This window comes from Crinia signifera, chromosome 7, assembly GCF_055691185.1.
Source record: "Crinia signifera chromosome 7, ASM5569118v1, whole genome shotgun sequence".
Classification (NCBI taxonomy): Eukaryota; Metazoa; Chordata; class Amphibia; order Anura; family Myobatrachidae; genus Crinia; species Crinia signifera.
In genome coordinates this window covers 146,114,060-146,140,907 of record NC_139223.1, presented here as the reverse complement: position 1 = coordinate 146,140,907, position 26,848 = coordinate 146,114,060, and the positions used below count along the sequence as shown (strand labels likewise).

At 44.7% G+C, this 26,848-nt stretch overlaps 1 protein-coding gene across 2 annotated transcripts in view; it reads left to right on the top strand.

Moving 5' to 3' along the window:
- Window positions 1–26,582, top strand: part of CSRNP3 (cysteine and serine rich nuclear protein 3) — a 144,587-nt gene extending 118,005 nt beyond the window's left edge. For both annotated transcript variants that reach the window (XM_083153919.1, XM_083153918.1), the window contains exons 4-5: window positions 5,571–5,867; window positions 17,190–26,582. In XM_083153919.1, the coding sequence (XP_083010045.1) occupies window positions 5,571–5,867; window positions 17,190–18,227 (1,335 nt within the window). In that variant the 3' untranslated portion in view covers window positions 18,228–26,582. The remainder of the gene's footprint in view (window positions 1–5,570; window positions 5,868–17,189) is intronic.
- The last annotated feature ends 266 nt before the right edge of the window (window positions 26,583–26,848 follow it).

Here is a 26,848-nt window from a genome sequence, read left to right as displayed (position 1 = left end):
ATTTCTCACCAATGCTTAGTATATAGAATCTGTATCCTCTGTCATATTGCATGTCATAGTCATACATAAGACTATACAGTCCATGCTAATTAATACAGTACATACTGATTTTGGGCACTCACCTTCCTGGGTCAGTTTTGTTTCCACTTGTTTCTTTGGGGAAAATGTACTAAGATCTAAGACATTTTTTAAGATTTACAAATTAAAGTATTAATACCCATTCGATGTTGAATTTGGCTGATTTGCCATATTTCTATACTGCAATCTCAGCTGAGTTCTGGTTTACGACTGAATACACCATCGATACAACTTGGCCATATATGGCCATGATTTTGATAGTGGTGTGCTCATTTACTATCATTCATACTGCTGAATTCATCCTGTAATTTAGCAGAAAATATGACTGGAAGATACTCCTAATTTTCCAGCCATATTTGGCTAAAGCCTGCATGGAGTGCAAGTCGCAGGGTGAGGGTGCGCATCAGTGTCTTAGAGCCCAGGCCATTGGCTGATGGAGTACATCAGTGTGATAGAGCAGAAGCCGCATGGCGAGGAAGTGCGCTAGTGTGATATAGCACAGGCTGCAGGGTGAGGGAGCGCATCAGTGTGATAGAGCACAAACAGCAGAGCAAGGGAGTGCGTTGGTGTGATATAGTGCAGGCCACAGGGGGAGCATGTCAGTGTAAGAGCGCAGGCCTCGGGATGAGGGAGTGCGTCAGTATGATAGAGCGCAGGCTGCAGGGTGAGGGAGCACATCAGTATGATAGAGCACAGGCCGCGGGTGAGGGAGTGCATCAGTGTGATAGAGCTGCAGGTCGAGGGAGTGCATTAGTGTGATCTAGTGCAGGCCGCAAGGTGAGGGATTGTGTTAGCATAATAGAACGCAGTCCCCAGGGTGAGGGTCAGTGTTATATAGTGCAGGCCGTGGGGTTGGAATCATTTGGTCTACAGCATTATGGTCGACCTAATGGTGTCGACCTGATGACTGTCGACCATAATGCTGTAGACTAAATGACCGCATCCCATGGGGTGAGGGAGCGCTTCCAGTTTAAGTTCCAGCATAGGAGGGGGTTGATAGCATTTAAAGGGGTGGGGTACCCTCAGAAATATATGTATGGGGCCCAAATATTTCTGTTGCCGGCCCTGCCTGACACACCCAGAAAAGAGCCGGATACCACCCACAAATGTTGGCTTCCTGTCAATCAACTTGCGAACAGCTTGCAATCAGAAAAAATTGGATTTTTTTCCACTGAATGACCTTGCACATGTCTATCGATAATCGCCCGCCTTGTAAAATTGCAGGGCTGCGATCAGGTCTTAATAACCCCTATATTTATGACATGAAATCTACTCATCAGCACTGATGAAATTTAAACAATTGTTGGCCCCAGATGCTGTGCAGACACTGTGTAAACTGAATTGGCTCTTTGTCCCAAATACTGTACAATGCATACAGTGAATAATCAGTGCTACAAATTTAATAGACATTTAAATAAAAAAACACAACACTGCTAGCGGTCAATACTAGTATCACAATAATGACAATACAAGGGGCCAAATGTAATAGTGTGTGATAATCAGAAAGTGAGTGTGTTTTTTTATCTTATTGAAACTATATTTATTGCATTACTAGGTGATTCATCGCGCCCTACGGGCGCTCTTCACACCGGCGTAAGGGTCTGCACCCCCTTAATTTGTGAACGTTTGTATTGTGAGAAATATGGTTAGAATTGTATGAAAGATGGCCTGTATTGCAACTTGAGTTATAGGTGAAATGTGTTAAATAGAGAGCATATGATGTGGAAGGGGGTGTGTATTGTTTTGTTTAATTAAAAAGAGTTTTCAGAGTAAAATGTACATTGATAGTGTGGAGGGTACAGTGACATTTGTGGGTGTGTGTGTGTGTGTGTGTGTGTGTGTGTGGGGGGGGGTGCGTGTTGTTTAGGTGTATGTGCAATAGTATAGTAGGGTGTTTTTGAGTCAGCGGCTCCCCACTGGCGGAGGTCACGACACAGGAAAACAGGAGGCTGGGTAGTGATAGGGGTGTGTGGGCATAAGAGGGACTAAAGAGGAGGGTGGGGGACACTGTGCAGCTTCTGCCAGTGGGTGAGGGTCCAGCGTGGCAGTAAAGGATGGTGGCCCTGAGTCAGCATCTCCTCCTACTGGGTGGGAGTTAGGGTGCATGAGAGCAGGAGGCTGGGCTATGAGGCATGATAGGGGTATGTGGGCAACACAGCGTCAGCTACTCCCCAGTGGTGGAAGTTACGGTTCAGGAGAGCAGGAGGCTGGGTAGTGATAGGGGTGTGTGGGCATACGGGGGACTAAAGAGGGTGGGGGACACTGTGCAGCTTCTGCCAGTGGGTGAGGGTCCAGCGTGGCAGCACAGGACGGTGGCCCTGAGTCAGCATCTCCTCCTACTGGGTGGGAGTTAGGATGCATGAGAGCAGGAGGCTGGGCTATGAGGCATGATAGGGGTATGTGGGCAACACATCGTCAGCGACTCACCAGTAGTGTAAGTTACGGTTCAGGAGAGCAGGAAGCTGGGTATTGATAGGGTTGTGTGGGCATACGGGGGACTAGAGTCAGTGTCTCCTCCTACTGGGTGGGAGGTAGGGTGCATGAGAGCAGGAGGCTGGGTGGTAAAGCATGATAGGGAAATGATGGCCACACAGGATGAGCTGGTCCCCACTGGAGGAAGTTACGGGGCAGGAGAACAGGAGGCAGGGCAGTGATAGAGGTGTGTGGGCATGAGGGGTAGTAAAGGTTTTTGCCTGTTGCAGAGTAGGGATGGGCATTGGTGCAGACGCCATCGATGGTTGGCATTGATGGCGATTTTGCACCCTGCCATCGATAATAGTAAAATATTACTTGGATAACCATCGATTGTTGTAGCTATCGATGGTCATCCATTATATCTGACTGAATAGGCCGTGGGATAATCAGAACTCGGTTATGGGACTGTCGGGTGTGGGGGGGCAGTGCTATGCTCCATGTCCCGGCACCATAAAAAATGTGAAACTTGATCGGTTCTCCTTTGCCATCGATGTAGGGAAACCATCTGGTCGGCCATAAACCATCAATGATTTGAAATCATTGATGGTCGATGGGCATCCCTAGAACTGGAGGAGGATGGGTGACAGTATGCAGCTCCTGGCAGTGGGTGAGCGTCTCCTCCCATTGGGAGGGAGTAAGGGGGTGCATGAGAGCAGGAGGCTGTATAATAGTGGTATGTGGGCAAGACATTGATAAAAGTTATGGCGCTGGTGCAGAGGACCGTGTGGACACTTCTGGCAGTGGGGGAACCTGCAGCACGGCAGCCAGGGCCAGATATCACACATTGGGGCGGCACCTGCCTGTGGCGGTACGGGATCCCCCATTCTCATGGGGTACGTGAAATGTGGGTGCGGGGGTCCGCTGGGGGGTGGAATTGCCGGAAGGGGGTCTGCAAATTGCGGGAGGGTGCGGGGGTCTGCAAATCGCGGGAGGGGGGGGTGAGTCGCGGGAAGGGGGGGGCTGCAAATTGCGGGAGGAGGGTTGTGGGGGTCAGTGAATTGTGGGAGGGGGGTTGCGGGGGTCCGTGAATCGCAGGAGGGGGTGCGAGGGTGGCGTGAATCGCGGGAGGGGCGCGGGGGTGCCATGATCAAGGGAGGGGGCGCAGGGGGGGCAGAATTGTGTGAGGAGGCGCTCAGGTGTCCGGGAGGGGGGGTGGCTTGAATTGCGGGAGGGGGGGGTCACGGGGGGTGCCGCGAATTGCAGGGGGTCCGCGAATCGCAGGAGGGGGGGGGCGCCGCGAATCGCGGGAGGGGGGTCGCGGTGTGTGTGCCGCGAATCAGGGGAGGGGGGGTCGCGGGGGGGTTTTGCCGCGAATCGCGGGAGGGGGGTCACGGGGGGTTACCGCGAATCGTGGTTGGGGGGGTCGTGGGGGGGGTTGCCTCAAATCGCGGGGGGGGCACTCACCTGGTGGCTGTGGAGTAGCAATAGGTGGGGGGTGTCGCGAATCACGGGAGGGGGGGTCGCAGGGGGGAGGGGTGCTGCGAATCGCGCGCGTGGGGGGGGCGCTCACCTGATGGCTGTGGAGTAGCAGTGTCAGTATTCTTTACCTAGAAGGGCGCCCACAATTTTGATCCTGGGCATCGTAAGGAAAAAAAATTGCGTCGGTCGCATCGCATGCGACCAAAAAATCGCAGGCGATGCGACCGACGCGATTACCCATAGGGAACAATGTTAAATGTCCCAATTGACCCGATTTTCCATAGGGAACAATGTTAAATGGCCCACAGAGGCCAAATAGGCACCCTGAAGTGTGAAATGGGCCCCCCAATTGTTAACGCCACCCCACGATCAACGTCAACCCGAAGCGTGGCGAGCGGCGGCGGTACGCGTCCTACGACCTTTTCATACCCCCACTATCCACGTCGGCGTAGAGTTGAGAATAGAAAGTGTGGCGAGCGCAGCGAGCCACCGAGCCCGAAGCGTGGCGAGCACAGCGAGCCCCGCAAGGGGACGCGGACACCTTCACAGGTATACACGTCCCCTCGCGGGCTTCACAGGTGTCCGCGTCCCCTCGCCACGCTTCGGGCTTGCCACACTTTCTATTCTCAACTCCACGCCGACGTGGATAGTGGGGGTATGAAAAGGTCGGAGGACGCGTACTGCCGCCCTGCGCGGGCTCGCTGCGCTCGCCACGCTTCGGGTTGACGTTGATTGTGGGGTGGCTTTAACAATTGGGGGGGCCATTTCACACTTCAGGGTGCCTATTTGGCCTCTGTGGGCCATTTAACATTGTTCCCTATGGAAAATCGGGTCAATTGGGACATTTAACATTGGTCCCTATGGGAAATCGCGGTAATCGCGTCGGTCGCATCGCATGCGATTTTTTGGTACATGCGATGCCCGCGATGGCCGTGATGGGCGCCCTTCTAGGTAAAGAGTACCGCAGTGTCTTTGCCTGGCAGCATGGTGAGGCAGAGGGTGTCTGGCACTGTGGGCTCACTGGGCTGGTTCTCTGTCACTATGAGAGTGTGTGTGGGTGGAGTCAGAGGCTCCACCCAGCGTTATGGACACACACACATTTTGAGTGACAGATGTAGCCCAATATATAAGAGATAACGGAGATCATATCCTGTACGCATACTTGTCTACTCTCCTGAAAAATGCGGGACGCTCCTTATTTTTCGGGTAGTCCCCTATACCTCCAAGACATATAGCGTATCTCATGTATCCCACACATTTCTTAGTGTATCAGGCTGCATTGGGAGTTTATCACAGGAATCACAGTGTTGGAAGAAGCCGCCAGTACTAAATTATGAGAATCATCATTTTAACAACTCCCAAAGACTTTCAAATTGAGGCATTTTGAATAGCTGGCGGTGGTTACTAATGACAGGAAAGTCCAACTTTGCTCAAAGTGGTGCAGCAAAAGCATCTCCTCTATAGACTTCTCCCAGAGAGTAGAGAGCTCAGCCAGTACGTCTGTATGGTTTAACCAATGAGGATATTTGAAGACATTTTACTGTTCCAGCATTTGAATTAAATATTTTAAACATTTTATATTCTGCTTTTTTTTTCAGATAACTAAAAATGGCACAATAGAATCTGAAGAAGCCAACATTCTTACACTGGACGATATTTCAGATGATGACATTGATTTGGATAACACTGAAGTAGATGAGTATTTCTTTCTACAACCTCTGCCAACAAAGAAGCGGAGAGCCTTGTTGCGGGCATCTGGGGTAAAGAAGATCGATGTGGAAGAGAAACATGAGCTGCGAGCAATCCGCCTTTCTAGAGAAGACTGTGGTTGTGACTGCAGAATATTTTGTGATCCAGAAACATGCACATGCAGCCTGGCAGGCATAAAATGCCAGGTGAGCGGCTAGGCCAAACCGGTTGTAGAATTTTTTTGATTTACCCTTCAAAACAAACCTCAAACTATGTTACCATAGGAGATATGTAAACAAAAAAAGGACAAAAATATTATGCACAGTATATTGAAAAAGGAGACCATAGTAAATAACTGGGTGTCACCACAACACTTCCTCATGTACATTCATAAAAATAATGTGTATTTGTGGCTATATATATACATTTATTTTATGTCATATCCCTCTCTTCAGATGAGGGATAAGATGGCATCTTTTCCTGCTGCAGGTCACTCACTAGTGATCATTAATTTGATCCACAGCGCAGTTTTTCTAATGGTTGGGAAGCTGTGTAGGACCATGAATGTGCAGGACAAGTCCTGCGATCGTTTAGCAAAAAAGCAATTGCCTCTACCTGATTGGCAGGTAGAGGCGTTTGCGGGGGGGGGGCAAAGGAAGCCGGCATTTCGAGAGCGGCCAGGCCAAGAACTGTGCTGCAAGGCAGTTTCCTTGGCCTTACAACCCACCCTGAGACAGGCAGCCTGAGTAAGGTGAGATGTACTCAGGCTGAAGTCGCAAATGGGCATCGCGACTGATGGTTTTGATGTTCCTCTTAAACTGCGATTATATCATACTGTGTTTTGTTGGATTTGCATTGATTTTAGTTCACTTAAAGTCAATCTTTATCGATGTTGGGCTCCAGGGCTAAAACACACATTTACTAACATTTAAAAAAAATTGTGGTTTAGTTGATTTGTAATTGATAAAACCGACCTTTTAGAAAATATACCCCACACAGTCTTAATAGTTCCAGTTCATCTAAAACTAGGAGTAAGGTATCAGGAGGGGCAATACCTGGCATATAGGGCCTTATTTTGGTTCATTCTTTCTGACAAAATCCTTCTTAGATGGACAAAACCATGTGCACTGCAGGGGGGCAGATGTAACATGTGCAGAGAGAATTAGATTTGGGCGAGTAATTTTGTTTCTGTGCAGGGTAAATACTGGCTGCTTTATTTTTACACTGCAATATAGATCTCACTTTGAAGTAAAACCCCACCCAAATCTAATTCTCTCTGCACATGTTACATCTGCCCCCCCTGCAGTTCACATGGTTTTGCCCATCTAAGAAGGATTTTGTCAGAAAGAATGAACCGAAATAAGGCCCCATAGTATTGGAACTTACTGACCATTGTGCTGACTTTGCCTTAACATTCCATGACGTGACTTCTCACTCTAGGGCCTCAAGCCATTATCAGCCTTTTAGCTGAAAGTGATTTTTCCTGCCCATCACAAAATTCCTTCAGCTACTGCATTTAGTTAATGATAGAGCAGCAATTACCAGTAAGCAATTGGACAGGCTGATATCTGTATGGAGCATGATGGAAAGAAACGTGAAGAGATTGAATTATTTATTAACAGTATGTTATATAGCTCAGCAAATTTGTTCCATATGGAAATAGGCAATGATACACAAAGTCCACCAGATTGCAAAGGTTATTGGTGGGCTGTGATATGGTGACCCTGCAATGTTGGCCAGGGAAATGGTCATCTGTCAGACCAGACTTAGGTAGACAGTCATTAGGTCGACCCCGGAGGTCGACTGTCCCCAAGGTCGACAGGGTTTAAGGTCGACTTGACTCAAGGTCGACATGATTTAAGGACGACATGGGCCAAGGTCGACATGATTTTAGGTTGACAGTCATTAGGTCGACGTGAGTTTTTCACTGTTTTTTGAGCCGACATGTGCCGACAGGCGGTATTTCATGCCCTACCATCCACTAGGGCATGGTGGGAGAATAAAATAGTGTGCCGAGCGCAGCGAGGAACCGTGCCCGAAGCATCGCGAGCGAAGCGAGGGGCTGCGGTTCAACTCCAACTGTGTCCATGTCGACTGTGTCGACATTCGGGTAAAAAACAGTGAAAAACTCATGTCAACCTAATGACTGTCGACCTAAAACCATGTCGACATTGGCCCATGTCGACCTTAAGTCATGTCGACCTTGAGCCATGTTGACCTTTAACCCTGTCGACCTTGGGGACAGTCGACCTTCCGGGGTCGACCTAATGACTGTAGACCTAAGTCTGTTCTGACAGATGTACCGCTTCTGTTGGCCAGTGGTCAAGAGGATGAAAAGAGAAAGTAAGTGAGGATACGTTTGTACTGTACATTAGGAATGTGATAGGAGAGGTTTATGAAGGCTATGTGAATTGTTCTGGAATCTGATACGCTTGCCTGAATATGTGAATTTTCAGTGAACGCTTGAAGGTTTGGAAACTAGAGGAGATCCTTGTGCCTGGGTGGGCATTTCACAGAATGGATGCAAACCGAAGAAAGTCCAGTTGTGAATGGGAGGAAATATTGTGTGTGGCTTAGAAACATAGATCTTGTGAGGAGCAGAGCAATTGAGTTGGGAGATATTTTCAGACTAGGTGATTTATCGCGCCCTACGGGCGCTCTTCACACCGTCGTAAGGGGCTGCGCCCCCTTAATTTGTGAACGTTTGTATATGAGAAATATGGTTAGAATTGTATGAAAGATGCCCTGTATTGCAACTTAGGTGTCTGCGAATCGCGGGAGGGGGGGTCGCGGAGGGTGCCGCGAATTGCAGGAGGGGGGGTCGCGGGGGTGCCGCGAATTGCAGGAGGGGGGGGTTGTGGGGGGGTGGATGCTGCGAATCGCGGGAGGGGAGGGATTGCAGAGAATCGCGGGAGGGGGGTCGCGGGGTGGGTTGCCGCAAATCGCGGGAGGGGGGTTACGGGGGTGGGGGTTGCGGCGAATCCTGGTAGGGGGGGTCGCAGGGGGTGTGCCGTGAATCACGGGAGGGGGGGTCACTGGGTGGGGTGCCGAGAATCGCGGGGGGGGGTGTGTGTGCCGTGAATCGCGGGAGTGGGGGTTGCGGGGGGGTGGGGGGGGGGTGTGACGCGAATCGCCACAAGAAAAAATCAACACAGAAAGGTCAACACATGTAAATGTTGACATAAGTGTGGCACTTCATTGGTGTCCATGTCGACACATGAGAATGAATATGAAAACATTCAAAAAATGAAAAAAAAAACTTCAAAAACTCATGTCAACCTTTTTCATTGTCGACCATAGCCATGTCAGTGTTTTCCATGTGCAATTTAATTCTGGAGCTGCCGCGAATCGCGGGGGGGTGCCGCGAATTGCGGGAGGGGGGGTCGCGGGGGTGGGTGCCGCGAATCGCGGGAGGGGGGGTTACGGGGCGGGGGTTGCGGCGAATCATGGGAGGGGGGGTCGCGGGGGTGTGCCGTGAATCACGGGAGGGGGGGTCACGGGGTGGGGTGCCGAGAATCGCGGGGGAGGTGTGTGTGTGTGTGCCGTGAATCGCTGGAGTGGGGGTTGTGGGGGGGGGGGGGGGTGTGTGACGCAAATCGCCACAAGAAAAAATCAACACAGAAAGGTCAACACATGTAAATGTTGACATGTGTGGCACTTCATTGGTGTCCATGTCGACACATGAGAATGAATATGAAAATATTCAAAAAATGAAAAAAAAAAACTTCAAAAACTCATGTCAACCTTTTTCATTGTCGACCATAGCCATGTCAGTGTTTTCCATGTGCAATTTAATTCTGGAGCTGCCGCGAATCACGGGGGGTGCCGCGAATTGCGGGAGGGGGGGGTCGCGGGGTTGGGTGCCGCAAATCGCGGGAGGGCGGGGTTCACAGGGGTTCCGGTGGGGGGTTGCCGCGAATTGCGGGAGGTGGGGGGTCACGGGGGGTGCCGCGAATCGCGGGGGGGGGGGGGGGGGTTGTGACGCGAATCGCCACAAGAAAAAATCAACACAGAAAGGTCAACACATGTAAATGTTGACATAAGTGTGCCACTTCGGTACTTGTGAGTTATCCGGACGCCCGATTTCAAAATCGGGTCGGATCGGGCACATCGCATCGCATCGCATGCGACCATCGGATGCGATGCGATGCGATGCGATGACCCGATTTTTCCATAGGAATCAATGTTAAAATGGACTGAGTCCATTTTAACATGGAATTCAATGGGAAAAAGGGGTCCTTTTCATACCCCTACTATCCAAGTGGGCATGGAGTTGGATATAAACCTGTGGCGAGCGTAGCGAGCCACCGAGCCCGAAGCGTGGCGAGCGTAGCGAGCCCCGCGAGGGGACACGGAATACCGTCCCCTCGCGGGGCTCGCTTCGCTCGCCACGCTTCGGGCTCGGTGGCTCGCTACGCTCGCCACAGGTTTATATCCAACTCCATGCCCACTTGGATAGTAGGGGTATGAAAAGGACCCCTTTTTCCATAGGAATCATTTTAACATTGATTCCTATGGAAAAATCGGGTCATCGCATCCGATGGTCGCATGCGATGCGATGCGATGCGATGCGATATCGCATCGCATCGCATCTGATTGTATGCCTTAACTTAAGGCATACAATCAAAAAATCGGGCGTCCAGATAACTCACAAGTACCGCCACTTCATTGGTGTCCATGTTGACACATGACAATGAATATGAAAACATTCAAAAAATTAAATAAATCTTCAAAAACTCATGTCAACCTTTTTTATTGTCGACCATAGCCGTGCCAGTGTTTTGCATGTGCCATTTAATCCTGGGGCTGCCGCGAATCGCGGGGGGTGCAGCGATTTGCGGGAGGGGGGGGGTTGCGGGGGGTGGGTGCCGCGAATCGCGGGAGAGCGGGGTTCATGGGGGTTCCGGCGGGGGGTTGCCGCGAATTGCGGGGGGGTGCCGGGGTGCCGCGAATCGCCGGAGGGGGGGTTGCGGGGGGTGTGACGCGAATCGCCACAAGAAAAAAATCAACACAGAAAGGTCAACACATGTAAATGTTGACATAAGTGTGGCACTTCATTGGTGTCCATGTCGACACATGAGAATGAATATGAAAATATTCAAAAAATGACAAAAAAATGACAAAAACTTATGTCAACCTTTTTCATTGTCGACCATAGCCATGTCAGTGTTTTCCATGTGCAATTTAATTCTGGAGCTGCCGCGAATCACGGGGGGGTGCCGCGAATTGCGGGAGGGGGGGTCGCGGGGGTGAGTGCCGCGAATCGCGGGAGGGCGGGGTTCACAGGGGTTCCGGTGGGGGGTTGCCGCGAATTGCGGGAGGTGGGGGGTCACGGGGGGGTGCCGCGAATCGCGGGAGGGGGGGTTGCGGGGGGGTGTGACGCAAATCGCCACAAGAAAAAATCAACACAGAAAGGTCAACACATGTAAATGTTGACATAAGTGTGCCACTTCATTGGTGTCCATGTCGACACATGACAATGAATATGAAAAAATTAAAAAAAAATCTTCAAAAACTCATGTCAACCTTTTTCATTGTCGACCATAGCCATGTCAGTGTTTTGCATGTGCCATTTAATCCTGGGGCTGCTGCGAATTGCGGGGGGGGGTGTGTGCCGCGAATCGCGGGAGGGGGGTCGCAGGGGGGTGCCGCCAATCGTGCAAGGGGGGGTCGCGGGGGGGTTCTTTTTGCCGCGAATCGCGGGAGGGAGGTCGCGGGGGGGGGGGTTTCCGCGAATCGAGGGGGGTCACGGGGGAGGGTTTGCCGCGATTCGCGAGAGGGGGGGGGGGTCGCGGGGTGGTGGTTATGCCGCGAATTGCGGGAGGGGTCGTGGGGGGGTTCTTTTTGCAGCGAATCGCGGGAGGGGGGGTCGCGGGGGTGTTTTTGCTGCGAATCGCGGTAGGGGGGGTCGCGGGGGAGCGGGTGTTTTTGCCGCGGGAGGGGGGAGGGCGCGCGGGAGGGGAGGTTTTGCCGCAAATCGCGGGAGGGGGGCGCTCACCTGGTGGCTGTGGAGTAGCAGTGCTGGGCAACATGGGAAGGCAGAGGGTGTCTGGCACTGTCTGTGGGCTCACTGGGCTGGTTCTCTGTCACATACCTCCCAACATGACCCTCTCCAGGAGGGACACAATGCTCTGTTTCTAGACTTCCCCTTAATGTATGATTGCCATCACCTGTTTTAAACAGGTTAATTTCTCAGAAAGGTGTTCAGCACAGATGAAGGCAATCACACATTAAGAGGAAAGTCCAGGAACAGAGCGTTATAGACACAGACACCCACTTTGAGTGACAGATGTAGCCAAATATATAGGAGATATGTTGGTGTAGTTTATTTTTTTATTGCCTTATGTAAGTTATAGTTGTGCAGATGATACTGAAATCCAAAAGAGCTTATTAGTTTGCCAAGCATCGCAGCATGCATTGCTACTGTTTTTCTATTAGGAAGTGCTAAAAGTGTGGCACTGCATGTTACAACTTGTGGGAATAAATCCACTAAGATGTGAGTTCTATTTCACATGGGATCAGACACTATCTAATGTTAAATAAATAAGAAGTAGAATCTGATTGGTTGTCCATAGCAACATCCCATATGAAATACAACTCTTATCTTAGCAAATTTACCCCGTAGTTTCACAATAGCTAGAGAACCAGAGGTTGCCTACGCATGACCTAGGGATTCTAATGTTTGTATGAGAATGATATGGTCAACAATGTCAAAAGTGGCAGGGAGATCTAGCAGAACAAGTAGTGAGTAAAGGCCTTTAGGCTTCACAGTAACCAGATTATTCACTTCTTTATTCAGTGCGTTGGGAACAAAAGCCGGACTGAAGTGGGTCCAATAAGCTGTATGATTTAAGAAAGTGTGTGAGGCATGTGTAAACAAGTCTCTCAAGTAGCTTGGAGGGCCATGGGAGCTGAGAGATTGGATGGTACTGTAGCTTGGATCAAAATTTAGGTTTTTTTTTTGAATGGGAGTAATAACTGCATGTTTTAACAATGAAGGAAAGAGAGAGAGAGAGAGATTCCTGATATTAGTTAAGGTTGGGATGACCACAGGAGACTGATGTTGGGGAAAAGTGAATGCTGGCAGGAACAGGGTTTGTCTCTGCTAGCCCACATATTCCAACACCTGTCCTACATATAATCCAATGATGTAACATGTAGTTCTCCTGCAAAACTTCATTTTATGGCATTCATTCCCATGGGGCAGGGCTATTCAACTAACGCTGGCCACACATCAGACCAACTTTCCTCCAACCATCCAACTAGTTGGTTGGATGGAATAAAAACCTGGTACTGGATAGGATCAAATGTCATTTTTTTTTCCCAAATCAAAAATGGACAACTGTCATTCAGACAATGTACTGTAGTTGGACCTATTTGATGTAAACAATTTCATTGTTTTTGTTTATTCTCCTGAGTTTGTGAGCAATTTGCTTATTGGCATTTGCCCCCACACAGTACCAGATTTTCAGTCCAACCAACCAACTAGTTGGATGGTTGGAGGAAAGTTGGTCTGATGTATGGCCAGCATAAACATTTGAGCCACATTATAAGAACATAAGTAAAATAAATATATATAACACTAGCCATATGACATCAGAGCCACACATGTCTCTTTATATACCATCAGACTCCTTCACAGGACATCAGCATTTGTCACATATGTCCCCATACTCTCCAGCTTGTCACATATTTTCAACTAATGACAGACGTGCCCCACAAAGTAGATCCATGTATTCCCATTATGCTACACAGTAGTGCCTATTATTCACATTATACCACAGAGTAGTTTAAATTATTCACATTATGCCACAAAGGAGTGCCCCTTGGCCATTCTGAAACTTTGAGGAGATTTGTGTGGCTGAACATTTGAGCCACATTATAAGAACATAAGTAAAATAAATATATATAACACTAGCCATATGACATCAGAGCCACACATGTCTCTTTATATACCATCAGACTCCTTCACAGGACATCAGCATTTGTCACATATGTCCCCATACTCTCCAGCTTGTCACATATTTTCAACTAATGACAGACGTGCCCCACAAAGTAGATCCATGTATTCCCATTATGCTACACAGTAGTGCCTATTATTCACATTATACCACAGAGTAGTTTAAATTATTCACATTATGCCACAAAGGAGTGCCCCTTATTCACATTATGCATAGCAGTGCCTCTTGATCATATTATGCCATACTATATTGCCTCTTTTTTACATTATGACAGAGTGCTGTCTCTTATATGCATTATGCAATAGTAATGCCCATTATTGATAGTATGCACAGAAGAGCTCCTTATTTATATTATATCAAACTGTTGTGCCTTTTAATAATGCCTCAGTAAAACCTCTCATACACATTATGCCACACAGCTATGCCCCCTTTCACAGTTTACCTTGAAAGTAGGATGACCTCAAATGTGTACATTTTACTGTTGTAGGATACACTGCAACTGCTAACTACAAAGACTACAAAGCCATAGTTTGAAGTTCCATTGTCAAACCCCAAATGTGCACACATGCCTAGCGTGAACCCTAGTAATACTGGTGCCAGTAATAAATGCTGTTAAATGTAATAGCCTCTACCAATACTGGTTATTGCTGTCATACATAACAGCCAATTGGTACAACCACTGATTTAGCCTACTGCGGTTTTACAGCAGCAACGCAATATAATCAGTCTGATTCTTATTGGCTGCTGCTGGTTGTTGGCTTCAATAATTGTGCCAGGTTATGGACCCACCAGTTAAATAACCCTGAAGTATCCTCACAAATATTTACTTATAAGCAGGGCTATTTTTCAGCAGGAACCAGCAGGAACTCAGTTCCTGAACCTCTAATTAAATATGACATCATCAGGAACTGAAAGTGTACTTTCCATAAGATAAGTTGGTACTTGTGGAGTATCACGGCTCCCACGACCTGCATCGTATGCAGATCGTATGCTAAAAATCGCATCGCATCGCATCGCATGTGGCATACGATGGCATACGATGCGATACGATGTTTTACCGATTTTTGACCATTTTTGCTCAAAAATCGTATGCCATCGCATAACATCGTATGCCATATGTAGTGGCATACGATGTCATACGATGCGATACGATGTTTTACCGATTTTTTGAGCAAAAATGGTGAAAAATCGGTAAAACATCGCATGGCATCGTATGCCATATGTAGTGGCATACGATGTCATACGATGCGATACGATGTTTTACCGATTTTTGAGCATTTTAGCTCAAAAATCGTATGCGATCGCATCGGATGCCATACGATGGCATGCGATGCGATGGCACCCGATTTTGGACTGAAATGCATCAGAATGCATTGAAATGTGTATTAAAGTAGTGAAATGCCCCCAAATGCCATTTTTCATAGTGCACCACCCCCACTATCAACGTCAACCCGAAGCGTGGCGAGCGCAGCGAGCCCGCGTGGGGCGGCGGTACGCGTCCTACGACCTTTTCATACCCCCACTATCCACGTCGGCGTGGAGTTGAGAATAGAATAGTGTGGCGAGCGCAGCGAGCCACCGAGCCGGAAGCGTGGCGAGCGCAGCGAGCCCCGCGAGGGGACGCGGATACCTTCACAGCTATACGCGTCCCCTCGCGGGCTTCACAGGTATCCGCGTCCGCTCGCCACGCTTCGCGCTCGCCACACTATTCTATTCTCAACTCCACGCCGACGTGGATAGTGGGGGTATGAAAAGGTCGTAGGGCGCGTACCGCTGCGCTCGCCACGCTTCGGGTTGACGTTGATAGTGGGGGTGGTGCACTATGAAAAATGCCATTTGGGGTCATTTCACTACTTTAATACACATTTCAATGCATTCTGATGCATTTCAGTGCAAAATCGGATGCCATCGTATGGCATCCGATGCGATCGCATACGATTTTTGAGCTAAAATGCTCAAAAATCGGTAAAACATCGTATTGCATCGTATGACATCGTATGCCACTACATATGGCATACGATGCCATGCGATGTTTTACCGATTTTTCACCATTTTTGCTCAAAAATCGGTAAAATATCGTATCGCATCATATGACATCGAATGCCATTACATATGGCATACGATGCCATGCGATGTTTTACCGATTTTTGACCATTTTTGCTAAAAAATCGGTAAAACATCGTATCGAGTCGTATGACATCGTATGCCACTACATATGGCATACGATGCCATGCGATGGCATACGATTTTTGAGCAAAAATGCTCAAAAATCGGTAAAACATCGCATCGCATCGTATGCCACTACATATGGCATACGATGCCATACGATGGGAGCCGTGATACTCCACAAGTACCGATAAGTTTTTAAAGTCACCTGTGAGTGCTTTTGTTTCTAAATACAATAAATACATCTATCTCTCCCTCCCTCTCTCTATTATATATATATATATATATATATATATATATATATATATATATATATATATATATATATATATATATAATACAATCCAATATGACCGGCACTCTGGTCTTTAGCAAATGTAAGCCTGGGAATCCTTGCTCCGGTGCCCTCAGACTAGAGGGAGTGGATCCTCTGGATATATACAGGATGCAAATAAGAGGCACTCGGAGGCTCAAGTACAGGTAAAGAGGTAGAAGTTTTATTCCAAAAAGTTCTTTTGGACACATGGAATAAAACTTCCACCTCTTCACCTGTACTTGAGCCTCCGAGTGCCGCTTATTTGCATCCTGTATATATATATATATATATATATATATATATATATATATATATATATATATATATATTTATTTATTTATTTATTTGATCCCCCCCCAGAACTGGAGTTCCTGGACCTATCTCTCCAGAAAAATAGTACTGCTTATAAGGCACCACAAAACAATACAGCGATGGAATGTTAGCATAAGAAATCCTTAAAAACAAACAGACAAAGAAGGGTATACAATAGTAATGGAGAAGGTGCAGATAGAGTGTAAAGAGGACCCTGCTCACAATAGTTTAAAATTCAGCTTCTGAACACATAACCTTAGCTTCAAATAGTGGGCCTGATTCAGATCTGTTGGCTAGGTTGCGTATGTTCGCAGCCTAGCCAACATATGAGCACCATCTACCTCCACTGCATGAATCCTCACATTTGCATGCGAGAGGATGTGTACACTGACCATCAAATTATTATTTTTTCCTTCACAGATAAAAGTCAGTCTAGACTGACTTATCTTTGCTGGAGATTGCCAAATTCAGGGCGAGCACTCAGCCGCCTTCCTGCGCAGGCATCGACAAGCCTGCTTTTTATTTATGCCCACCATTTTTATGGGCTCGCCCCCAGTATTTGACAAGGCCCTTATACTCTCTTCCCTTGTGTACTAATGAGGTAATTTAATGACCATGCTTATAACATTTTATATAAAAGGAGTCAAGAACTACAGTCAGAGTTTTTAGGAGGTTTGGCAAAGCAGAATATATGAAATTAGATATAGCGTGTAACTGGTCATTAAATATATGTGTGTAAATGTAACTTTTTGCTGTTTTTTTCTTCCCAAAAGGTGGATCGTATGTCTTTTCCTTGCGGGTGTTCCAAAGAAGGATGCAGTAATACAGCTGGACGAATCGAGTTTAACCCTATACGTGTAAGGACACACTTTTTGCACACTATAATGAAGCTGGAGTTAGAGAAGAACAGAGAACAGCAGGTTGCTGCAGCAAATGGTTGCCATGGGGAAGCCGGGTCAATTGCCAACTCTATGGTTCAACCGGGCCACCCTGTAGAATATTCTATTGCAGAGAATTTTGAAATTGAAACTGACCCCCAGTCTGCAATGATGCACTTTCAGACTTCAGAGCACTTGGACTACAATGGTGAAGATGAGGAAGAAGATGATGGGAGCAGCTACTGCAGTGGAGTGACTGATTCTAGCACACAGAGTTTAGCACAGAGTGAGTCAGATGAAGATGCTGAAGATGATGAGGATGAAGAGGATGAAGAGGATGGTGACAAATCAGATGATTTTAATGATGTACCCCATGAAGATAATCTACCAGTACCCTCAGTGCTCTGCTATTCTGATACCAATGTAATGCATGAAAATCATTTAAAAAATGCTGCATATTATGCCAATCCCTCAACGCTGTATTATCAAATAGACCACCATAATTCTGGCACCACAAATCAAAATCCAGAGGGCTATACGGAACGAGATGCAGTGAAAAATGGTTCTCAGAGTTTGGTGCCTTACAACATGAGACCTGACCAGTTTGTGGACTATTCAAGGCAATCTGGCGAGGGATACACCAATTCTCACTACCCAACGACAAGCCCATCGGTGATTGTTTGCTGTGCTTCAGAAAACGACAACAACAGCCATTGCAACTCTTTGTACACAGATCATCGATCAAGTCTCCCACCGGTAGGGTTCCGCTCGTATTTAAAAAGCCCATCATCTGAAGGATATGTATCAAGTTTAAATGGTGTTAGCCACCATGTACCAGAACTACTTAATGAAAATGCTATAGGGCTCTCGGAGACAGGCAAACTTCACGAGGATTGCATGAAGTCCCCGGTTGTTGAGACCGTACCTGTTTAATGAGGAATACTTGACAAATCATGAACTCAATGATCTTCTTTATTTGTGATTCATTGATTTACTGGAAAAAAACAAACAAAAAAACCCAACAATTTTTAACCACTGACCATATCGAGGGGAAAGCGATTTTCTCCTAATTCTATTTGATTACGTTTTACATTTTATGTCAAGATCACTATGGCACTGCACAACGATGCTTAACAAAAAAAAGTATTTAAACAAATTTATTAGGAAATGTTAATTTAAATATGTTAATCTTTGTATATTCAAAGTAGCCTTCTGCTGAAAAGGTGACACCTGCCAAACCAACACAATCAAGACTTTCTATATTGATTAACGGGTCTGTGCAAGATTGCTGTACGATTCTTTGTCAGGGCAAGAAAACCTATGGCTTTCAATCTTGTTGTTTAACTACAAGTACCAGTGTAACCTGCTAATGGGGATTTTTAGTCTAGCCACAACTTGAAAAACATAGGTTGCTATGCCTGCTAAGCCTGTCTTAAATTTATAAAAAAAAAAAAAGACTTCATGTGATATTGTGATAAAAAATAATATACTTATCTGTGATTTATTTATGAAAGTGGCATATTGTTATTCTGTGCTTTGGGGAATTTTTTGTTGGAGGGGGGCGGGGGTATAAGACAGATGGACAGGCTGTTCATAAGGAGAGAGTGACTCAGAGGGCAGCATGACCACAAATGAATCAGTGCATTTGGGGGTATGACAAACTCAGATATTTAAATGATTTATTTAAACAGTCTAGCAGGGTTAATGCAAGAGATTGCAGATCAGATTATAGTTGGATAATACAGAAAATTGCAAGTTTACCTTACAGTATGTGATATAATCCTACCATGCGAAGTTGACATTTTATAGGTTTTCACTATCAGACCAACATAAATCATACTTTTAAGTACATAAGGTTCACTCATGTGCAATTTCTGTAATTACCTATTATGTAACCTCTACTGCAGGCTTTTTCAAACTGTGGCCCTCCAGCTGTTGTGAAACTACATATCCCAGCATGCCTTGCCACAGCTTTAGCATTCCCTAGTAGCACAACTGTGGCAAGGCATGATGGGACTTGTAGTGTCACAGTTGGAGGGCCATAGTTTGGACATGCCTGCTCTACTGTATAACAAGTTTAAATTTAACTGAAGATGACTTAAGACATTTAATAAGACATTTGTCATTTCTTAATTATTGCCAAGTAGTCTTTTCACCCCTGTGGTAAAATCTAAAGGTGCATACACACTGGACAATGTATGCACTGAAAAACATTGATGACCAATGTCCCTTGAACTACCCCATTGTCTTGGACGAAAGATGAGGTGCATACACCCTGAGCAATTTGACAAAAGACGAAGGAACGATCTAGCTACAGTCTGTAGATATCCAACTTGAGCTGCCTGCACAGTCAACGAACAACCAGCGGGTACTTGCATCAACGTTCGTAGCCTACACACTGAAAGATATTTGTGACCAATATTGTTCAGAAGGGCCAAAATGAACAATATTGGTAAAAAAAATCGTACAGTTTGTATGCACCTTAAGTCACCTACAAATCAAATTGCATAGCAAGCTGGTTTGTAGCCGGTTTATCCAATTTTATCAATAAAAGTGCCTAGTTACTATGGGCCTTATTCGGATTTGTATGGAAACACAATGGTTTTCATAAAAGTCAGATGGTGGAGGGTCTATGCATGTACACATGCAGGACACATTTTGTGCATGCACAGAATGGGTCCTGCCAAGCTCGCATAGAGTGCCACAAAGTCGCAGCATGATTGACATGCTACCGATGTTTGAGGGCAAGACAGCCATGGCAGCGTTTACTCAACCATTGTAAGCGCCTTACATGTTGACACCACCTACAGCATCAGGATATTGTCTTATTGCTGCTGAATTCAAAGATGAGCAGCAGCGATGAGCATGGCATCCTTCTCTGAATCCGGCCATACATAGCCAATACAGCCACACACTTGCAGGGCCATAACTGAGAGATTGCGGATCAACCAAACAAATTTCTATCAGATTCAGGGTAGTTACATTTATATATTGGCAGATCAGCTTGGAGAGCCGACATTGCAAGGCTACGTAAGGTGACTGGTATATCCAGTCACTTGTGTCTCTGCAGGTACTCAGGGGCAGATTTATGAAGCCTGGTGAAGTGATAAATTGCCCGATGATAATGCACAAGTCAATCAGCTCCTAATTGTCATTGTTCAAACCTAGCCAGTAATCTTGCTGACTGCACAGAATCTTTTTGTATTTATTAGGCCGTAAATTAGGGGCTGAATGAACACCATTAAAAACATTCAAAATGTTACTGGTGAATTTTTTATTGAGTATTAAATTAGCATTTTAGGGACCGTTGAGTGGTGTAAATGTGCAAAGCACTTTTCAAAACTTACACATACTGATGCACTTTATGTATAAGGAACCATTATGGTCTGAGACATTGGAAAACATTTTGTTTTTTTACATGCAGATGTTTTTTTACAGTGTTCCGTCATATATCTGTCATTTTGTGACTGACCCAATATTCCTTAATATCAATTAACATGCAGCCTGGTGTTGCAACTATGATCAAGTGCCATCATAGAGGAATGAGGCATTATGCCATGAGACTGTATGAAAAGGAATTTACCGTATTTGCCGGCGTATAAGACGACCCCCCAACATTTCCATTCAAAATATAGAGTTTGTTATATAAGTGCACCCGGCGTATAAGACAACCCTCCCACTTGGAGGCATGTTTTTCAGGGGAAAAAGTAGTCTTATACGCCAGCAAATACAGTATATCCATACCTCTGTGATGTCAGTAGTCGCTATAGAATAGATAGGCTGTAGACCCATAAAACAGCTGTTTCCCCATCATCATCATCACTGATTTTGCCATGTACCCCATATATGTGTGCATCAAATTAAGGCTGTTGTGCTACTATAATGTGTACATCTACACATCATGGTCCAACATTGCATGCAATTAAATTGCCCCTTTAAACAATTTAAAGTTGACAGTACATTCCTTTAACGGCATCCCTTTAATGCCACTTTAAACGTGTGTTCAACACATTAGTAGCACTCCAATGAGTATCTACATAAAGCAAACTAAATTAAAACTAAGCCCATTTGCTCTGTACTCAGATTCAGTGGCATAACTAAAAGCTTGGATGCCCCTGACAAATCTTCAAGGTGGGACTTCAATTTGATTTCTCTAAAAACATAGGTCTATATGCAGGGGTGTCACTAGGAATTTTGGGGCCCGGGACTAATTTCCAGTCCAGTACCCTCCACCCTCCCCCTCATCTCCCCCTCTCCATTCAATTACCACCCGACTCCTGCTCCCTCATTCCCTCCTGCTGAACGCAGCAGGTCCTGAAGCACACAGGCTTCTTAAATGCAGGACATCTGCGGCCAATTAAAATACAGCACCGGCTGGTGAGCCAATCAGCGCATTTTCTCCAGGCAGCCGCTCTGATTGGCTAATGGTACACAAACTCTGATTGCCTGAAAAGTCCTGCATTGAAGAAGCCTGTGCTTTCTTCAGTGCACTGAGAGCAGTGCAGGTAGCACAGCGGAGGCAGTTGGGGGGAGGGGGTTGCAGTGGGCAAAATGAGCTGCCCAGGTCCTTCCAGAGGCCGGGACCTGGGACATCTGTACCCACAGCACCCCCCTATTGGCGGCCCTGTCTACGTGTTTTATCATACCAAAATAATTTGCATATTAGAAGTAGAGAAGTACCATGCTACTAGTCATTTTCAGTGTTGGCTTCATTATCAGTCGATGTTGCTAGCCCAGGGAAGGCGGGTTGGTTAAATACATAGACATATCTATAACATATGTTTAATTTTACATGTAATATGTGTGAGTGCTGCCTGACCCCCTGGGGCCAGCAAGCTGCAGCTTCACTTCTCCTTCTTGTATGAGCCAGTTACCTAAGTCACATAGGCTTGTTACAGCTCTTGGGACGGGCTTATACAGGAAGGAGAAGCTAAGTGAAACACACAGCGCGAACAATCCTCCAGGCCATCGTATCATTTAATTAGAAGTCACAACTCTAATTGTACTGATAGTACTTAACACACATAATTGCCAAATAACATATGCAGTCTACAGTATTAAGTGACTGATTTCAGGGTAGACCCCTTGACATTGCGGGTCCCTGGACATTTGTCAGTCTGGCCACCCTACTGTTACGCCACTGACATGACTACACTCACGTTTTGGCCAGATACTTCCTCATAAAACCAATGTCACTCTCAAGTTGTTGAAAGACCTCAAACCACAAAGCTCTGACCAATTTGCCTTGTGAGAAATTGGGACAAAATAAATTTTCAGGAGGAGGACTCAACTTGTTAGTGATTCCTACATATTTCCACTATTCACATGAGCCGTATTGTAATCCATCGATTAGAGCAAAATGCCATAAGATTGTGCATGTGCAATTTCAGTTTTACTCTAATCCACAATTTATGATTTCATCATTTTTTTCCTAAAACGTCAACATTTTATTTAGTGCGGTATGATACGTGATACAAATATGTTACATACAATATATAGCAGAACCTGCCTAATACAGCTAACATTCTTAGATGTTTACAGAAGAGCTGACACATAAGGAAGTGAAATTACTTTTATAAGTGGAAAGTTGATATTGATACTGTAAAACACCTTCAGCATTTAAGCAGCCTTTGGAGAAGGGCGTTCTCAGGCCTGCACTTTTTTCAGACCCGTTTACTCACATTGCATTCCATGCAGTTATCATCAGACCTCGTAATCTGTTTTTGTCCTGGTTGGAAGATCTAGAATATACATTTTCAAAGAGAAACAACTTCAAATTGAAAATTGCCATTTTTTCAAATGAGTTCTTCCTTAATATACTTAGACAACTTTAACAATTAGGATGTCAATAGCTAGTTCCTCTACTCAGCTGCCACTAGCTGGTTCCTCTACTCAAGCCATGTTGATTCTAGAATGGAGTACGGTTCTGTCCTACTGACTGTTATGCACTTTACTCTCTGTAGTGTTTGATTCTACCAATGGGCCTGATTCAGAGACGAGCGCAATGATGATGTTGTACACAGTAGGGCAATTCATTTTTACTGCACGTGCATCTAAGTCGCACTGCGCATGTGCCTCAATTGTATTCCAATAGCATCAGAATGGATTTATTAACAATATGATTGACCATACAATAAGCAACTGTTTGGGGGAATGGCTACTGAAGTAAAGGCATGTTGTGACCATTTCAAAGGTGTTTCACAGCTTGTAACTGTATCTCCTATGTAGTTACTATGGCACTGGTGTCTTTCTTCCAGCAGCCATGTTGCTTGACCATAGGGTTACTCAGAAGGTCCAAGTTTGACCAATGTGCATCTGATGGTAGGTTATATGTATGCAAGCGTTTTTTTAAAGATGCCTCATGTGTGTGTCTCAATGCAAATCCTGGCGGCTGTGACATTTGCATATTTTTTCACAGCTGGCGAGTACAGATTTGCAAATGACACCGCATTAGCTTACATCTCTGAATTAGGCCCATAGGAAGACCAGGATCTGAATATAATTCTATACAGAGTTGGCTATTTTAGATGTTTGATGACAATGTGCTAACATAAAGAATAAAATGAAATGCAGACACGCAAGAAAACATATGAGGTACATCACTGTATGTGTTTAGTATGCAATCTTGGCTTCTACAACTTTATAGTAAATGAAACGTAAAAATTTTAAAATAAGGAAGACAGTGATTACATGGCAGGGTTTATATTGATTTGAACATTCCCTAACACCTGATTAAACACATTGATCTCTCTGAGGGGTGAATTTATGAAGCTTGGAGAAGTGTTATCTATCCCCATAAAGAACGTTATGAGCAAGGTGATAATGGTTCAGCCAATCAGCTCTTACCTGTCAATTTACATATTGTAGCTGATTGGCTGAATCATTATCACCTTGCACATAACGTTCTTTATGGGGATAGATAACACTTCTCCAAGCTTCATAAATTCACCCCTGAATGAGTTTTATCTGGCACTATAGCCATCAACCCTTTGAATGTCAACATCTCTGTGAGAGATGTTCAAAATATCCGCTAAGAATTCCAGCATCGCTCACATTCGTTATAGAAATTCAAATAACAAATGTTGCGTAAAAATAGATTATATTTCCTATATAAAAGGTAGACATTACAGGTCATCATGATGAATAAAAATGTTTGCTTTGACAATTTTCACACTTATTTTCGCAAATTCACTTGGCACTCAATGGGTTAATAAATAAATGTGTGACATGTCACATTACGCGGCCAAACTAACAAATGTAAGTGGCAATCTTGCCAATGTTCCACTGATCACTAATATTGTAGTCACAGCCCTATAGGATCCTAAGCTATAGTTCTGTTTTTTAGCTATAAATCGAAAGTAAGAAGAAATGCAAATGAAATACAACTTTAAAACATAGTCAGAATTTTGGTGTCATGGCAACAAATGTTTCAAGTGGGTTTTTTTTAACTCGAGTTATTTAACTCAACTAGATGAGACCCGCTTGTGGCACAGCCATAATATAACAGTTAGACTGGCACAAAGTGGCCATTTATCAGCACTTCTATTTAGTAAAAAATGTGTAACAGTATTCCAGAATTATTATTGTTTATTTATATAGTGCCACCAATTATTTTAATATTTGTATTCACTGCAGTCACTGCCCCTTGAGGCTTAGGGGTATAGCTACTAAATCAATTTATTCGATTTAAGATTAAAGTCCAACATAAAATAAAATCAATTTTAAATTGTTCTAAAATCATAAGGTTCTGGTCAGAATTTAAACTCATGACCTCAGTGTTAGAAATACTGTATGCCGTGTGCTTTTTCTGGGAACGGAAATCAGACAGTTATTAAACCTGTATGTGTTTGTCGTCATTAAAACACTTCACATAAATCTAATTTGAAACAAACAATAGCTTTCACCTGTAAGGACAGCCATTGTGTTGACTGTACCACTATTGCATTTCTGGTACTGAACTAGGAACCATTCATGTCATTAAAGCAAATTACATTCCCCATTGAAACTCTGCAGTACTGTATATCACACTAGGGTTTTCCAATGATTCAAGGTAACATATACATAGTCCACCTTGACCTACCCTCATGGAACCCTAACAGAGCATGTTTTCTAGACCATCTTGCTGGTTAATTGACTAACACAGTATCACATCTATAGGTGTTACTAATTATTCCTGAGGATACCTTGAAAACTCACACTGTTATGGTTCCATGATGGCTGAGCTTGAACTTAAATCGTGTTTGTAACTAAAGCGAAATATCATGCATCTGGGCAAAACCATTCTGCACTGCAGGTGGGGCCGATGTAACATGCAGAGAGCTTTAGATTTGGCTGGGGTGTGTGCACACTAAAATCTAGATTGCAGTGTACAAATAAAGCATTTGTGGGCTACATAAAAAAGCAGCCAGTATTTACCCTGCACAGAAACAATATACTGTAAATGTATTTGCTCCTCATGGTGTGTTCCAGAAACTATTTTTTTTTGTTGAAACTTTACTTACAAACACGAATTAGACTCATTGTCCTAGTGAATTAGTTGAGTTGAGTGGTGCAATAAGTTTGGATACACTAACTAAATAATAAGCATTTCTCTTTTGAAATGCATGTTTTATTTATTTCCAATTTATTTATTTTATTAAATAATAGCATGTATTACTTGGAGGTATGACTTCACTGCAATGGCACTCTACAGCTACTGTATGTTGCATTGTATAAGGATTCTGCAGCCCATGCCTTCCTCCTCTGTCCATACTATACCTTATATCTGCTTGCACACTCTATATTTTCCCCTCAGTGAAAGAACTGTGAAAGAGCAATTGGATAAATGCAAATTGAAATGTGCCGATAGGTAGAATTTTGATTATATTTTGAAATGTGCACTTAATGCATTTTACGTTACCTCATATTCCTTTTTTTAACTTCAAAGAAGTGGTTTTTAAATATGATAAGCGAATGGCCGCATACTACGGTTCCCAAGGGTATATACATTTTTAATGCAATATGAAACCTCTTAATCTGTTTCAGTATTTTGTTGTCTTTATATCGATATGAAGTATATGTTATGTATATGTTGGTTTGAAAATGTAGAATTGCCTTGCTGTTAAAAAAATGACTGCATCTGCTCATCTTTTATACTGTCATATGGAAACTTTTGTTTTTTTGGATATAATGAAGCAAATGAAGATGGCCACCTCTCTGGAGACTGGTATTGTAAGTTAATACAGCTGTGTGCTGAATTATGGACAGTAATAAACAATTGAGATAAAATGTTGTTCTTTTTGAAAATAACCTTCCATGTAGAAGTTGTTTTCTTTGAGTTTTTTGTCTTCATTTTGTATTTTCCATGTTTATTGTTACACTCTTTGATACACAAAAATACAAGGGCATATAGGCATACACAATTGGACGCAAGATTTGTGCAACAGAAATGAATTTGCTTATTGTGCTAAAAAATCAAAAACATTGGATAACATATGTATACATTCTTGTTGTCCAAGAGAGCAGTGCAAAGTGCACGGTGCTAGAGTTGCCTTCTTCAAAATATATACTGCTTT